General features: G+C 64.5%; 4 protein-coding genes across 8 annotated transcripts in view; 2 read left to right on the top strand and 2 right to left on the bottom strand.

Moving 5' to 3' along the window:
* Positions 1–153, bottom strand: part of EIF4E1B (eukaryotic translation initiation factor 4E family member 1B) — a 2,001-nt gene extending 1,848 nt beyond the window's left edge. Inside the window, exon 1 of the mRNA XM_019534751.1 lies at positions 121–153. Coding sequence (XP_019390296.1) covers positions 121–153 — 33 coding nt within the window. The remainder of the gene's footprint in view (positions 1–120) is intronic.
* On the top strand, positions 7–3,322 carry SNCB (synuclein beta). 2 transcript variants are annotated; one of them, XM_019535398.1, is made up of 5 exons: positions 7–272; positions 1,199–1,237; positions 1,501–1,619; positions 2,554–2,634; positions 2,827–3,322. In XM_019535398.1, exons 1-5 carry the CDS (start codon positions 152–154, stop codon positions 2,866–2,868), a joined length of 402 nt encoding a protein of 133 aa, XP_019390943.1. In that variant the 5' UTR covers positions 7–151; the 3' UTR covers positions 2,869–3,322. The 2 variants fall into 2 exon arrangements, with proteins under 2 accessions (XP_019390943.1, XP_019390942.1); XM_019535397.1 differs by having other exon boundaries at positions 2,554–2,643; positions 2,836–3,322.
* Positions 3,323–3,407: 85 nt separating this feature from the next.
* Positions 3,408–4,815, top strand: LOC109310238. The gene is made up of 3 exons (XM_019535328.1): positions 3,408–4,205; positions 4,541–4,603; positions 4,700–4,815. Exons 1-3 carry the CDS (start codon positions 3,707–3,709, stop codon positions 4,795–4,797), a joined length of 660 nt encoding a protein of 219 aa, XP_019390873.1. The 5' UTR covers positions 3,408–3,706; the 3' UTR covers positions 4,798–4,815.
* A 41-nt stretch (positions 4,816–4,856) lies between these two features.
* LOC109310237 (glutamate dehydrogenase, mitochondrial-like) lies at positions 4,857–14,774 on the bottom strand. 4 transcript variants are annotated; one of them, XM_019535327.1, is made up of 12 exons: positions 14,477–14,774; positions 12,963–13,043; positions 12,347–12,402; positions 11,745–11,808; positions 11,301–11,395; positions 10,863–11,042; positions 7,851–7,988; positions 7,547–7,684; positions 6,966–7,046; positions 6,358–6,573; positions 5,530–5,592; positions 4,857–5,104 (listed from the first exon to the last, which is right to left on the bottom strand). In XM_019535327.1, exons 1-12 carry the CDS (start codon positions 14,529–14,531, stop codon positions 4,988–4,990), a joined length of 1,284 nt encoding a protein of 427 aa, XP_019390872.1. In that variant the 5' UTR covers positions 14,532–14,774; the 3' UTR covers positions 4,857–4,987. The 4 variants fall into 4 exon arrangements, with proteins under 4 accessions (XP_019390872.1, XP_019390870.1, XP_019390869.1 ...); XM_019535324.1 differs by lacking the exons at positions 4,857–5,104; positions 11,745–11,808 and having other exon boundaries at positions 5,280–5,592; positions 14,477–14,565; XM_019535325.1 differs by lacking the exons at positions 4,857–5,104; positions 11,745–11,808; positions 14,477–14,774 and having other exon boundaries at positions 5,279–5,592; positions 12,963–13,511.
* Between the last annotated feature and the right edge of the window lie 422 nt (positions 14,775–15,196).

The following is a 15,196-nucleotide window of genomic DNA, read 5'->3' as shown; positions in this document are numbered from 1 at the left end:
AGGGCGCGCAGTCCTCCGGCGCGGCCCCTGCCCGGAGGGGACGCGGACGCGGGCGGCTGCGGGGAGCTCCGCAGCCCCGACGATGCCCCGCAGCCCCGGCGCGGCCTGAAGCCATCTTGCCCCGCGCGTGTCCCGCAGAGCCAGCGCCGCCATGGACGTGTTCATGAAGGGCTTGTCCAAGGCCAAGGAGGGGGTGGTGGCCGCCGCCGAGAAGACCAAGCAGGGGGTGGCCGAGGCGGCCGAGAAGACCAAGGAGGGCGTCCTCTACGTGGGTAAGGCGGTGCGGGCGCGGTGCGGGGGTCGCGGCGCCGCCCCCCCCGCCGGCAGGTGCGGGCCCGGGGATGCAGCCGCACCGGCACCGGGCTCCAGCCGAGCAAGGGGCCGGGGCCGGGGCGAGGGGAGCGGAGCTCTGTGCTCAGGCCGCTCCCGGATGCTGCCCCCTCCCCAGCCCTGCAGCCCCCCGCCCCCAGGCGCTGCCGGGCCTGTCCCTGCCCTGCGGAGCTTGGCGCTGCCCGCGTCCCGCACCAGGCCAGGGCAAGGACACTGCCGCTTGGTCCCAGAGGGCCCTGGCCCCATCCTGCCCTGGAGCAGATCTGCCGCTGGGGGCTGTAGACGAGCAGCCCCCACCAAGCTGCTGCCCCCTGCCCAGCCCCCACCCTGCATTCAGCCCCACCGCGATGTCTCCCTTCTTGCTCGGGCCCCCCGGGGCGAGGGGTCCCTGCGAGCAGGGGCAGGGGAGCCCCGCGGCCTGGTGCCTGGGACTGCCCCACGCAGAGCTGCTGGCAGGGGTGCGACCAGAGGGTGGGGCTGAGTCCGCTTTGCACCCCTGCTCCCCGCTTCATTTCGCTGCCTTGCCCAGGCCAGCCCCGCTGCTCGGTGCCCCAGGCCCAGGCCCAGGCCCAGGCCCAGCTCTGAGCCCCTTCAGGCGTCGCGTGTTCAGGGGCAGGGACACGGCTGCTCCCTGTCCCGCTGCCAGGCTTCTGCCCATTCCTCGTCTGCCAAGTGGGCGAGGTGCACCGACGGGGAGCAGGGGTGCAGGTTGGGAGCGAGGGGCACCAGCAAGCGTCATGGTGCATACTCACGCTCTGGCTGCAGAGCCGTGGGCCCCCAGTCCAGCCCTGTCCGTCATGGGGCCCTGCCTGGTGCCAGCCGGGCGGCTCGGCCCTTCTCACCGTGCTCCTTTCCTCTCTGCCCTCAGGAAGCAAGACTCAAGGCGTGGTGCAGGGCGTCACCTCAGGTACCCGCCGCCCCCCTGCTGCGGGCCCCGTGCCCGGGGAAGCCGCGCTAACGAGATCAGAGGCCACCGGGGCCTTGATGCCACCAAAGCCCCTTGCACAGTGGAGCAAAGGATCCAGCTGTCCCCAGGCTGCAAGGAGGGGGGGCACTGGGTTGGCCTGATGGGGTGGGGGGGAGACTTGCTGCTACCCCACGGGGGCTGAGGGCCCTGATGCCCGTGGGGGGGGCAGCGATGGGTGCAGGGTGATGCGGTGTGCCTTGCAGTGGCCGAGAAGACCAAGGAGCAGGCCTCCCAGCTGGGCGGCGCCGTCTTCTCAGGGGCCGGCAACATTGCGGCTGCCACCGGGCTGGTCAAGAAGGAGGAGTTCCCCACTGACCTCAAGGTGAGCGCTGGACGCCCACGACTCCCCCTGCTCTGCCCAGGGGCTGCCGCGTGTGCCCCCCCGGGCAGGCGGGGAGCGCTGCTGCAGGGTCCCTGCCCCACGGCTGCTGCGTGCTCCCCCCCACAAGGCCACGGGTGTGCACGTGTGCGTGTGATGGGGCGGCGGTGGCCAGGTGTGCGTGCGCAGGGGCCCCGACAGCTGCGGGCTCCACGGCACGGGGGGAGGGAGCTGGACCGTGCTGAGCCGCTCGCTTCCAGCTTATCCCAAAATAGCAACAGCTCAGAAATGAGGCCACGGCTGCTGCCAGCCAGCCAGCGCTGCGTGTGCATGTGTGTGCACGCGTGTGTGCGTGCGTGCACGCGGGGGCAGGCTGCCTGCCTCCCCATGACCTGCACCAGCTGTGCCGTGCCAGGCCGGGAGCCCCCAGGGGTTGGGGCCTGGAGCATCCTGCTGCTGCCTCGGGAATCACCCTGCACTGGAGACCCTGGGTAGAGACCATGACCCCCGCCAGAGGGAGGTGAGGCCCCCCCATCCCCAGTCTGAGCAAGGGTCAAATCCCTTCCTGCCCCCAGTGCAGCATTGGTTTGAGCCTGGGCACAGGGGCAAGACCCTCCAGCCAGGCCCCTGCGGGGTTGGTCCCAGCAGGAGCATTGGCGCAGCCAGGCCCCAGCCTGGGCTGCAACCAGCGTCCGGCACTGCTGAGGAAGGGGGAAACCCCGACACCAGGAGGGGCAAATACCCCTTCCCAGCCCCGGGACACATCGGACCTCTGCACTCCTGGCAAGGCGGGAGGGGAGAGTGGGGCACCAGCACAGAGGAGCTGGACCCCCCTGGCGCATGTGCCCCGAGGCCCAGCCCCCAACCTGGCCCAGGGGTGTGGGACACCGAGCAGGGGGGCATGAGCCGGGGCTGACGGCGTGGCCCATCCTTGCAGCCGGAGGAGGTGGCGCAGGAGGCTGTGGAGGAGCCACTGATCGAGCCCCTGCTGGAGCCAGAGGGCGAGAGCTACGAGGAGCCACCACAGGTGAGACAATCGTCCCCCTGGGTGGGAGGCAGAGGGGTCCCCAGGACCAGCCCCTCCCCTCGCCCCGCGTGGCCCGACTCGGGGCCTGTGCCAGCTGCATGCCTGCCAGGCGAGACCAGGGGACAAGGCCGAGCGACCCCGAGGCTGCTCTGGCTCGCGCAGGGCTGCGCTCACGGCCTGCTCCCGCCGCAGGAGGACTACCAGGAGTACGAGCCCGAGGCGTAGCGGCTGCAGCCCTGACTCTTCCACCAGCAGCACAAGACCCAAGCCGCCCGCCCCCCGCAGTGCCGGGGCCAGCGGGCAGTGGAGCCCCGTCCCCTCATCCCTCACAAGTTCTTCCTCCGGTCCGGCCCCAGGGACCCGGCCGCGTCCATGTCTCCATGTCGTGTTGTGTAGCGTGCCCGGAGTCCCCCCCGCTGCCCGCGTGACCGGGCGTGTGCGCCCCGTGTCCCTCCCGGGGCTGCCCACCCTGTGCCCACGCGTGTGCTGCCCACCCATCCCGCTGTACATTGGCCTGCACGTGCCTCGGCCCCCTGCTCCCCCTTTCCACTCCCACGCTCTGTGTTGTGACCGTGGCATGGACGTGCCCCCCGCCGTCGCCGTGTGTGTCGTGTGCCGCGGGCGGCTGCCAGTGACACAGCCGCCCCGTGTCCGTGAATAAAGACAACTCCTGTCTGTAGCTGCCGCCTCTGGCATCTCTGGGCTGGGGGGGCACCACAGGGGCCTCGGGGTCTGTGCAGTGGAGCAGGGGTAGGGGATGGCTCTGACCCGAGGGGCAGGGCAGTGCCCCCTGCCCTGGGCCTGCTCCCTACTGTCCAGCTGCAGAGGTGATGCGGGGGAGCCCAGGTCTGCATGGTGCCCTGCAGGCTGCCTTCCACTGCCGTGTCCATGAGGCCGAGTGCTTTCCTGCCCGGCCCAGTAAAAGCATCGCTGTGAGCTGCTTGCCACTTTCCCGGGCACTGCGTGTCTGCTGCAGCCAGCGGCCCTAGCCTGAGCGTGGGAGAACACGGCAGGGGAGGCCCCTGCACAGAGGCCTGGAGCTACTGAGCACGCAGCGACCACCATGCTGCACCCAGTCCCCCAACACCCCTGTGCCGCCCTGAGCCTCCTGGACGCCCTCCCTCCTCCCTGCTGCTGGGGGAAGCTGGGCTCCAGCCACCCCCGCCTGCGGGCAGCCACCAGCCCAGCCAGCTCCTGGCCGTGCGGCTTGCCAACCTCCAGCCTGAGAGCCAGCGGGACCAGAGCCAGCGCCCGAGGGCAGGGAGAGGGCAGCTGGGCCTGCATCCAGAGCCGGGCCAGAGACACAGCACCAGAGCCCCCCACCCGCTGCAGCCCCGCACACAACAGCTCTGCTGACACTGGCCACTCGGGTGCCAGCTCCGTGCTCAGCACTTCTGCCCCCCACACCCGCTGGGTATTTAACAGCTGTGGCTGCGGCCCTGGGCAGCACAGACCTCCTCCACCCAGGGGCAGCAGGACTGAGCGCAGCACCATGAAGAAATCCTTTGACAGCCTCCGTGGGCAGACGCAGGCTGCGGCCAAGGGCGTGACGGACTCTGCAGGTCAGTGCCCAGGGCCAGGAGGGGCTGTCAGCACAGACTTCCCACAGGTCTGGCATGGTCAAAGCTGCAGAGCCAACTGGGGGAATGGGGGGGGCCTGTACCCCCAGGGCCTGGGGGCAGAGGGCCAGACCCCCAGCTGCCTTGTACCTAGCTCCCAGGCCCCGGGACCAGCCGTGTCAGCCCTTGGGGAGGGAGCACTGTGGAAGCCAGCGGCACTGCCGGGGAGGGGCTCACACCTGCCACAAGCCAGGCAGGCTGCCTGGGCCGCCGGACTGGGACCTGCAGCTGGCTTCGCCTGGATGGCTGGGAGTCACCCACCGTCTCCCCTCTCCTAGTCCTGGCGGCCCGGGAGGTGCTACAGCAGACAGCAGACACGTCCAAGGAGGGCACCCGGACAGGTGAGCGGGGGCCACAGAGCAGGGGGGCACAGCTGGCTATCTATGGGGGCACTGTTCACCTAACTGCTGTTCTCTCCTTCCCCCCGTGCTGCCCAGCTGCCGAAGAGGCGACCAAACAGACGCAGAGCACCATCAGCACGGCAGCCTCCAAAGCGCAGGAGGCCATCAAGGGGCTGGGGCAGAAACTGGCATAGCCGGGCCATGGCCACGCCTGGAGGGGGGCGACGCAGGCACACGCGGGACACGGGCGCGCTCCAATAAACCCTTTATCAAGGCACTGCGCTGCATGCAGCTGCTTCCCCAACACACCCAGCCTGGGCAGCTCCTGCGTGTGCTGGGGCTGGAGTCCCAGGGCGAACAGCCCTAGCCCCCGGCGCAGCCTGGTCAGTACGTGAAGCCAGCCTCGTTGTACACCCTGAAGACTTTCTCCAGGGCACAGAGGTAGGCGGCCGTGCGCTGGTCCAAGCCCAGGTCATACTGCTGGGCTGTGCTCATAATTTGCTAGGGAACAGGGAGTGTGGAGGTGAGGTGAGGTGAGGTGCGGAGGCTGCGGGGGGTGGCAGGGGCAGTTCATGCTCAACCCTCCTTGTGTGCTCCTGGGCCGCACGTGCAAGCGGTGCTGCTGCCCTGACACAAAGCGGTCCCCGGGCCTTCCCCCACCCCACTGCAGCACCTGCAGCTTTGGGCAGGGCTGTCCCTATCCCCCGCGCTCAGCCAGGAAGCAGCTCTCCCCAACACGCCCAAAGCAGCCAGCTACAGCAGTCCTCTGCTGCATGGAGACAGAAGTAAGGAGCCAGCACTGAGGGAGGGGGACACCTTCCGGTGCCAGGGGAGGGGGTGGCAACAGGCCTCAGCCTGATCCTGGCAGGCGGACACCAGGGTGCACTCGTGGGAGGGGTCTGTTCACAGCAGCAACAAGGAGGTACCTTGGCCGAGCGCTCCATGGTGTAGGCCAGCCCCGAGTGCACGATGTCTTTCTCTGAGGCGCCCTGTGTAGGAACAAGCCAATCTCAGAGAGGCAGCTCTCCTCCTGGCCCAGGCTGCCTGTGGAGCTGGGGGCCTCTGCATCACCCCTGCACCAACCAGGGCTTTGTGGGGCATTGCCCTGCTCTGGCTTGGGGCCAGCAGTGTCTGTGCTGCGGGATGTGATGTCTGGGTCTCCTGTGCTGGCTTGGGGCAGTGCCAGGCAGGACCTACCCCAAGCTGTGCCCTCATGGCACCACACACATCTCACACCCCAGTCCCCCATGTCTGATGACGCGCTCAGGGCAACCCCCTCCCCTGCCTCTGTGGCTGCCCCACATCATGCTCCAGGGCTGGTTGGACCCAAAAGCCAAAGGGCCAGTGCCTACAGCCCCCAAGTCTGCCCCAGCCCTGGCCCCCACATTACCAGGGCTGTGCATTCACCTGAGCCTGCACACCTCCCCCCTGCCCAGGCCACAGGGCCAGGCACCTCATGTCACTTGCTCCCAGGGCTCGCAGAAGTCCCCCAGGACTGTCAGAGGCCAGAAGCCAGCCACGTCGGCACAGAGTAGCAAGGGGGTCCACACTGGATGCCAGCTGTGTGCCTGCAGTGCCCATGGGTAGGAGGGCAGCTGCAGGGAGCCCTTGGAGCTACCCTGACCCATGCCCTGCCTCAGTGGCTCCCAGCACCCCACAGGCAGGGGCAGCTGCCCCAGTACCACACTTGAGAGGTGACCGTGCTCCAGCCCTGGCTTCCCTGGGCTGGGCTGGGCTGGGCCGAGCAGACTCACCGCCACGCGGGCCTGGAACTCCGGGGAGGGCACGATGGGGAGGTCGCCGTGGGCACGGCCCAGGCCCCGCTCCAGGCTCTGCTGCACGGAGAGCAGCAGGTGGTGGTTGGAGTCGCGCTCGTACTTGAAGGTAAGGCGCCCATAGCTCACGTGGTTCAGGTTCTTCAGCCACTCAAAGAAGGACACGGTCACGCCGCCCGCGCTCACGTACAGGTCCTGGGACAGGGGCAGCACCGGGGCTTGGAGGGGCCCAATCAGCGCAAGTCCCAGCAGCAGCCTCCCTCCTCCTACCCCAATGAACCCCAGACTGAGAGACCCAGTGTGGGCAGCACCTTCTCTGGGCCCCAGCGGATGCTCCCAGGCACTGTGCTCTCTGCCTCGGGGGTGACCAGGGCCTCAAGGCAGTCAAGTGATGGAGCAAAGGCTCCTGTGTGCTGTCTGCAGGAGGCACCCAGAGCCCTGGGGGAGATGCTGCTCAGCCACTTCAGCCTGCACCTAACCCAGGCTGCCTGGCCAGGCCCCACGGCTGCATGAACTAAGCTCCTCCAGCTCCCTAGGCCAAGCTGGGGATGGAGGACAGTGCTCCTGCTCCCCCGGTCCCAACATACCGGGATAACAAGGATGTTCCTCTTGAGGAAGATCTCATGTGCTGCTGGCGTTGTGGGGCCGTTGGCTGCTTCGGCGATAATCTGCAAAGCAGGTACACACCCTATATGAGACAGATGATGCCCAGCAGCACGGCCTGGCTGCCACCTCCTCCCATCCCCATGCCAGCCCAGTGGATGCCTGGCAGGCAACTACGGGACTGTCCAGACCACACCCAGCAGAAGGCCCTGGGGCTGTACTGGAACCAACGGCTCGCATCTCGACTTCAGGAGGGAGCAGAGGCCCAGCCGCCTTGTGCTCGGTGCACCCTGCTCCACTGATGTCCCAGGGCAGAGGGATGCCTGGGGCCCATGACCATGCTGGACTGCCCCAGCCCTTGCAACTCCTCTCCCTGGGTACCTCCGGATACCTCACCCAGGCTCTGGGCCAGCAGCACACAGGAAGCGTGTGACTCACACTCTCTGCTGCAGTGGGTCACAGCCCCACACTCCCTCCATACAGCTGTAGGGCTGCTCCGACACCCAGCTGGACACAGGCACCAAGGGCCGAGCTCCCACAGGCACGGCTGCAGGGTGCTTCCTACCTTGGCGTTGACCAGGTGGGCATTCTCTGCTGTGAGCTGCCTCTCTGTGGCTGCTGGGATAAGGATGTCACAGGGGACCTCGAGGACACTGCCTTTGTAGGGCTCTGCTCCTGGGAAGCCAACGATGGTGCCATGCTCCTGGCAGGACAAGGACAGTCTGTGGCTGATCTGTGCATAGCGCTGGGGCCAGTGCAATCCCAGTCCCCTCCCCACTGGTTTCTTCAGCCTGCCCGGCCGCACTGTTCAGGTGTCTTGTTGGGGGTCTCTCGTCACCCTTGCCCCCCAGTCTGGCAGCAGCACATACCAGCTTGTAGTCTGCCAGCTCCTGGGGGTGGATGCCGTCGGCGTTGTAGATGGCGCCGTCCACCTCGCCGACACAGAGGCAGCAGGCGCCACAGCGATGCAGGTACCGCATCGTGTGCAGCCCCACATGCCCAAAGCCCTGTTGGGGAGAGGAGAGGGCACAGGGCCTGTGCTGAGCTGGCTACACGCATGTGCCACAGCTGTGGCCCTCCAAGGCACCCCAAACCCCCACAAGCCCTGCAATGCCACGTCCAGCTGGCTGCTCCCAAGAACCTTGGCTGCCATCTCCTGGCAGCTGGGAGCAGGCACATGCGTGGGCCCGGGAGCAAGGGGCTATGGTAGGCCTAAGAGAACAGCATCACCCAGACCCCCTTGCCACCCAGGTCACAGATGTGCTGGGTCCCTCTTCCCTCTACAAAAATCATCAACTTTAAAGGAGACTGGACAGTCACCTTGCTGGGGTCACTTGACCCCAGTTGTCTTTTCCTGCCTAGTGCAGGGGGACTGAACCCGGTGATCTACAAGGTCCCTTCCAGCCCCTAACAATCTATGAACACCTTGGTATCAAAATTCAGTAGGAAAGAGCCAGGCAGGGATTTTGTGGGGCCACCTTTTTTTATTGGAGCAGTGGCAGTGCTGGGATAAAGCCAGGCAAGTTTTCCACAGCAGGTATTCCTCCTTGGGTCTAAGCCATACCAACCCAGCCTGGCAGAGTCAAAATTGTAGTGAAAGGACTGGAGAACCGCTGGCATGCCACTCCCCAGCAGGCCACCCTCCCGAAGCATCCTTGGTGCCTTTGTTGTAGCTGGGCTCTTCCCAGGGCAGCATGAGCCTGGCAGCCCCCAGTACCTCAGCCCTGCAGCTGGAGCTCTTATTTTATCAAACCCCAAACTGCCCTTCTGGTGAATCCCTGCCCGGCAAACAGCCAGGGACACTGCAGCTCCTCCTCAGCTCCACAAAGTCCTTAGGAAGTGGAGGATCTCCTGGAAATGAATCTGCAGAGCAAAGGTGATGGATGACTCAGAGACATCAGCTCCTAGCATGAGCCTGGCTCTGCCAGCTGAGGCTTCCACCTCGCTCAGTCTCATTTCTCTCACCAGAAGCTGGGAGGCAGCCAAGGCAGCATCCCACAGGGCAGGGTCATGGCCAGCAAGAGAGGCTAGGAAGGAAACTGTGGCCAGCCCAGCCTCATGGGGGATTGTATTTGCTCCCCATGAAGGGTAGCACAGATCCAACACAGACCTGTCACCAGAGGCTGCAGGTCTAGGTCCCTGCCCCTCCTGGACTCCGCCTGCTCACTCAGCCCTGTCACCCTCTTGCCCTCATGCTCCTTCACCAATTCTGCGGGAAAGGGGCTCAGCAAAGGCCTGGTGGGATCCATGCAGCAGGTGGGCACACTGCATCAGCCATGGTTTTTCCACTCAGCTTCTGCACAGGAATTTGGTGTGTGACAGTCCAGGAAACCCTGGACATACCTCGCACTGCTGCAATCCCACGACTTGCTGTCTGAACAACACTTCCGTTGCCCATCGCTGCAGTGATGGACTTATTCCAGCCACATGATCAACCAGCAAATCTGCACTGCCCATGAGGATGGAGGTGGGGGCTCTGTTGCCCACAGTGCGGCGGCACCAAGCTGGCAAGAGCCCTCTCCCAGGAGCATCTAACAGCAGCCACAGCTGTGGAGCAAAGCACGGGTGTGACCTGCGCTTGCGTTCCTGCCGCTGCTGTGGGGACGCTGCAGGCACAGCCCACAGTGAGTGGCCGCCTGGGACCCCCTACAATGCAGGGAGGGTCCAGCAGCCCTGCAAACTCTGCTTTGCCTGGGCTGTGGGCCCCTTCACTGAGCATGGGTATCCTGGGACCACAGTGCGCAGGGCACTTGCCCAAGGGCCCACAGACCACCTGGAAGATCAACTGTCTGCTCCAGGTGCCCAGTGCCCATGCCCATCCTCTGCTAGCAAGCCCGGGTCACTGCACCCTCAGTGCAAACCAGTGCCCCCTGTACAGGCAGTAATGGGGCATTCGGCCCGGGGGAAGCCAATGTGCATGCTCTCCCAGTCCAGCTCTACAGCCAACTCTCGGACCACAGCACATGCCATTGGCCTGTCCTTTCTTGTTTTCAGTGCTGCTCGATTGACCTGGATTTCCACTCTGCAGCCATAGAGCTCCCTGCCTGCAGGGCCTGCCTGTCCTGTGCCTTGCATGGCTAACGTGGTCCCAGGGCCACAGCTCCGTGCCCTTTGTAGCCAGCTGTGGGGGGTAGCAGAACATCCCAAGGTGGGGGGGGCTGCTTCCTCCTAGGGGTCCTGTGACAAGGCCACACATCCCTGGGCAGGCAATGAATTCTCCCTCCACCCCAGTCACTGTCACTCAGTGCTTGGGGGGCAGGGTTAGGGTTAGGAAGGCTTTGGGTTGGCAGGGAGTGAGAGCCAGCAGAGCCGGGGTGAGGGGGCACACGCTGGCAGCTGGGGTGACCCAGAGCTCTGCTGCTCAGAGCCAATTCCCCTCCTGAGCAGCCTGGCTCCTGCCAGACACATTCTGCAGGGGAAACCCACAGGCTGACCCAAAGCCAGCCCCCAGGGCCCACCTCACCAGCAGGGCTGAAGGGAGACAGAGGAGGTGGCTGGAAACAGGAGCTGCTTGGAGAACAGCACAGCAACAGGAAGATGGGCTGCTGAGGCCTGGGACATTGAGGGGGCTGGAGGTGCCGAGCTGGGCTGTACGGCAGCATCACAGGAGCCAAGCAGCCAGAGACAAACAAAGCTGCCTTCCCACATGAGCACTGGGGGTGGCAAGCTGGCACTGTCTATTGGCCCCCAGCACAGGGTTGCAAGGCGGGCTGCATTCCCAGGGGGGTGGAGAGCCCAGGATGCCGACTCCAGCAGCACTGTGGCAGGGGGGAGCTGGCCAGGAGAGGGCACGCTTGCCAACCATGGCACCTGTCACTGGAGGGGGTGGGGAGGACTCCCCTGAAAGGACAGTGACCTCCAGGGTGCGGCCTGGTGCTCACCTGTAGCACAAAGGTCTTGCCGGGGAAGCCAGGGCTCAGGCCTATGAGGTCCATATAGTGCGTGTTGCTGAGGTAGTTCTCAATCCCGTGCATCACGCCGCGGCCAGTGGCTGAGGTGCGTCCGTGGATCCCACCCTGGCTGATGGGCTTCCCTGTCACGCAGGCAGGGGCGTTGATGTCCTACGGGCCGGAGGGAAAGAGCAGAGGGCAGAGGTCACAGGTCAAGGCTATGTCTTGCACATCTCTTCTGGAGGAAGCCAAGACCCTCAACCCGGGGCAACCTGAGCCACATGTTCACAGATTTACTGGGGGGACACTGAAGGCTACTCCCTGCCCACCTGGCCCATCTGAAGCAGGGAGGTGCTGAGCTGGCCAGGCAGGCCATGCCATGTCCTGAAACACGGCTGTCTGCACACCCTGCCTCCTGCACCTGCGTACCCTGTAGCCGAGTGTGTGTGCATACGTGTCTGCAATCCAGGACATCTCCCGCTCGCCTGTGCCGACGTCAGGCCCCAACACATCGATTCCGGGCCCTGCCAGGGAGAAAAGGGGCATTGAGCCCAGCTGGTCTCTACTCCCCAAGCACCTGTCCCACCCCCCAGTCCCTAGGCAAGACAGCAACCAATCCATCCACACCACGAGGCTGGCTCTAGCCTGCTCTTCAGAGCCCCTGCTGCTGGGTTTGTTGCCTGTGGTTTAGCAGGGATTTACCACATCTCTTCCAATCTCTCACACTGCCATGATGAGAAGTGCACTTGTCTCATGAGTAGACAGACTCCAGCCACCTCGCTCCCCGTGCTACATGGCATGCTGCTCAGCCCCTGCTTTTACTCCCCACAACAAGCCGGCTCCTTCTCTGAGCCTATGAATGGGCCCTCTCACCTATAAAACCCTTCTTGGCCAGTTCTATCGTAAACTGCCTCGTGACTTTCTCCAGCTCAGCTTCCTGCATAAGAACCGCAAACATAGCTGTTACTGCGGCCCCAAAAAGGAGCCCTGGACCTGAGGCATGGCACCCAACGACTACCACATACTCCCAAGCATACATATTATGACCCTGCGTGGCTCATGGCACAGCCTCTTTGGGCCGAGGCACTTGAAGGGCAGCCACAGCAGGCCCTGGATAGGGCACAGGATCCCTGCTGCACTGAAGTGGGAGAGGACTGCACTTTGCAGCCTGCTCACACGATACTCGGCCTCTCACTCACATCCCCTCCCTCTCCTGCTGGGCAAGATGCCAACCCGCCTCGTGTTTTGTCACCTGTCTGGGCGAATGTACCGAACCACAAATCAGAATCTGTCACCCCCCCATCTCTCCTCAAGCTGCTGCTTGCAGCCTCTGGATGAGCTCTGCTTGATACAACCTCCTCTTCCAGGCCTGTCAGAGCGCATCAGTCACACCCCCCACACGCACACATGCAGGAAAGGCCGTGTGAATCCCAGGCAAGTGGAGCGTGACGTCTGAGGGAATGGGGCCAACTTACCGAGTACTTCCTGGGATCGATCTTTATGCCGGCCATGGCCCCCCCAAAAGGCACATCTGAAAGGCACCAGACAGCCAGGTCAGCAGCTGGCACTCAGGCACCGTTTGCTGGGTCCCTTGCTGGTGGACCGTGGGGCGAAGGCACCAGTTATGACAGCCCACCAGAGAGGACTCAGTACAGCATAAATGGGAAGGATGGACCGCCAGAGCGCAAGGCAGTGCTCCCTGCTGCACTGACCCACAACCGCGACTTTGTGCAGCTGGATTAGTGGCTCAACAAGGTGTGGATGCTGTAGAGTTGAACTCCGCGCCGCAGAGGGAGGGAAGTTATGCAACAAATGACCCCCAGCCCCAGTGCTCCACCTGCTTCTAGCTCCACCAGGCAGAGAGGAACTCCCAAATCTCTCTGATCGCAAGTCAGGGGAGCAACCCAGACCCAGACCCAGGGAAACGCCTTTTATGGCACCCAGAGGCCCTGCTGTCACATTCCGCGTACCCAACACTGGGTGTTCCTTGGAAAGGCCCTCTTTGCTTCCAACCTCCACTACAAACCCTGCTGGGCAACATCTTCATCCCATCCCCACACAACCCCAGAGCCCTGAGACTTCCCAGCTTACCCACTACGGCACATTTGTATGTCATAAGGGCAGCCAGAGCACTCACATCATTGAGGCTGACAGAACTGCTGAAACGAACGCCTGGGGAAAGGGCAAAAAAGCAACAGGTTGAGGGGGCTGCCTATTTCCCAAGCCAAGAGCAGAATCAGAGTACATCTGGCGCTGCCTCCACACTGAAGGCAGTGGTTCTCCACCTTTCCAAACTCAAGGCTCCCCTCAAAAGCGCCAGCTCCGTTTGCACCCTTTACCGAGCACGGAAAAATAACCCTGTGCTTTTTTCTGTTGCAAAGCACTCAACAAGGCCACAGCAGGGCAGAATACTTCTAACACTGTGAATTCCTATTGGAAATCTCTGGGCTTGTCTTCAGTAGGGATCCAGGTTTTCCTTTTCTCATCCAAAACTGGAGAAAACAACAGATTCCTCATTTGCTGCAGAAACCCAAGGATTTTGCTGTTTTGCAAAGAGCTCTCTGGAGGTGGGCAGAGTTCCAGGTTGTGAGGGGCTGGGGGAACGGGAGGAGGGTGGTCAAGCAGGGGTTACCATGTGCATGTGCACGCTCACACACGTACGGGACTGCCTGGCAGCCTGGAGAGCAGCTCCCGCAGGTAAGTGGGGAGAGCATGGGGAACGGGGGGAGGGAGTTGGGCAGGGCTGGGGGCTGCTGCCCAGCTAAGTAGTCCATGGGGCTTGGGGCCACGTGTGGTGACAGGGGAATGCGGGGAGCAGGATGGGGCTGTGGGCAGCTCGTGTATGTGAGGGGGGGGACAGAAAGGTGGGCCAGCTCCCCACCACTACACACACTCCTGGGGGCAGTGGGGACCTGTACCCCCCAGATTTGTGCATAGGATGGGTGCAGGCTGCCTGATGCAGGCTCAGTCTCCCACCCTGCTGCCCTCCCTCGAGGCCTCTGCAGCCCAGCAGGTGCAGCCCAGCGCTGAGCTGAAAGGGGCCATGCAGCACAGGTGCTTGCTGCTGCCAGCTCTGTGCTGCCTTGGTGATGCACATCCTGTGCGGGGCAGCAATGAGAGGCAAACCCTGTGCCCCCCCGCCCCACCGCAGCACATACAGTGACATGCTATCCGGGCAGGACGGAGCTTGCAGCAGCAGCCGCCTTTCCTGCGTGGCCCCTCTCGGCTCTGCCAGGTTGCACCCGCCAGGCTGTGAAGACCTGAGAGTGTGCGGGGTGGCAGATGTGTCCCCCGGCCTGGCCCCATAGCCCTGGCAGCTGGGGGGTGATGTGGAGGAGCATGAGCAAGCCAGAGGAGGCTGTGCAGGACCTCTCATTTTAATCACAGATTTTGGGGGTTTTATTAGAGAATTTGTGATTTTTTTTAAATCAGAGAATAACGATGCAATTTCATATCAGGCCCTGGTCTTCAGTGACGCTGACACACCTCACACACTACACTGCACCGCACCCCCCAAAAGGATCGCGAGGCGCTCCCGGGGCGGGAACACGTGCGTGCGAGCGTTACCCTGGGCCCGGAGGGCAAGGGGCAGGCCCAGCACTCACCCCCCTCGCAGGGGAGGCGGTGCTGGCTGTGCTGCGCCCTCCAGCCCTCCACCATCTCCCAGGTGCCGCTGTCGCGCCGCAGCGGCACGGAGACCTCCAGCACGTGGCTGCAACGCTGCACGGTCTCCAGGATGCCGTGCACCCACTGCCGCCGCGGCTTCCCGCTGCGCAGCTGCTGCACCAGCCCCTCCTCGGCCACGCGCGCCGCCCGCCCGCAGAACGTCTCCACCGCCTCCAGAAAGCCGCGCGGGTCCGCGTCGCCTGCTGCCACGTGCTCCCCCCTCCGCCCCACATGCGCGCCGCTTCCGCTTCCGGCCAGGCCTGCCGGCCCCCGGCCCCAGCCAGGAGCCGGAAGCCGCTGCCCCCCGCCACTGCCCACGGGGCCCTGCGCGGCAGCCGCGCCCCGGCCCCCACTAGCCGCTGCATAGCCCTGAGCTCTGTCCCTGGCCACCCGCCCGTTCCCTGGCCTCACGCCAACAAGCGCGGGGCTGATTGGTTGTGCGCAGCACGCTCCCCTAATTGGCTGATGAGGGTGGGGCGGGGCTCCTGATTGGCAGAGCAGCGCCCCCGAGGGGTGAAGAGGCCAGTGGGCGGGGCGGCGGCCCAGGGCTCTCCGGATAGGCGGAGAGTTCGGCCAATGGGAGGGCGCCCGGGAAGTGGCGCTGGGTCGGAGCGCGTGGGCGTCGAGGGGAGCACGTGGCGGCGCGTGGCCACCGTGCC

This window comes from Crocodylus porosus, unplaced genomic scaffold (genome assembly GCF_001723895.1).
Source record: "Crocodylus porosus isolate Cpor-Errol unplaced genomic scaffold, CroPor_comp1, whole genome shotgun sequence".
Taxonomy (NCBI): domain Eukaryota; kingdom Metazoa; phylum Chordata; order Crocodylia; family Crocodylidae; genus Crocodylus; species Crocodylus porosus.
This window is presented reverse-complemented; position numbering and strand designations above follow the sequence as displayed.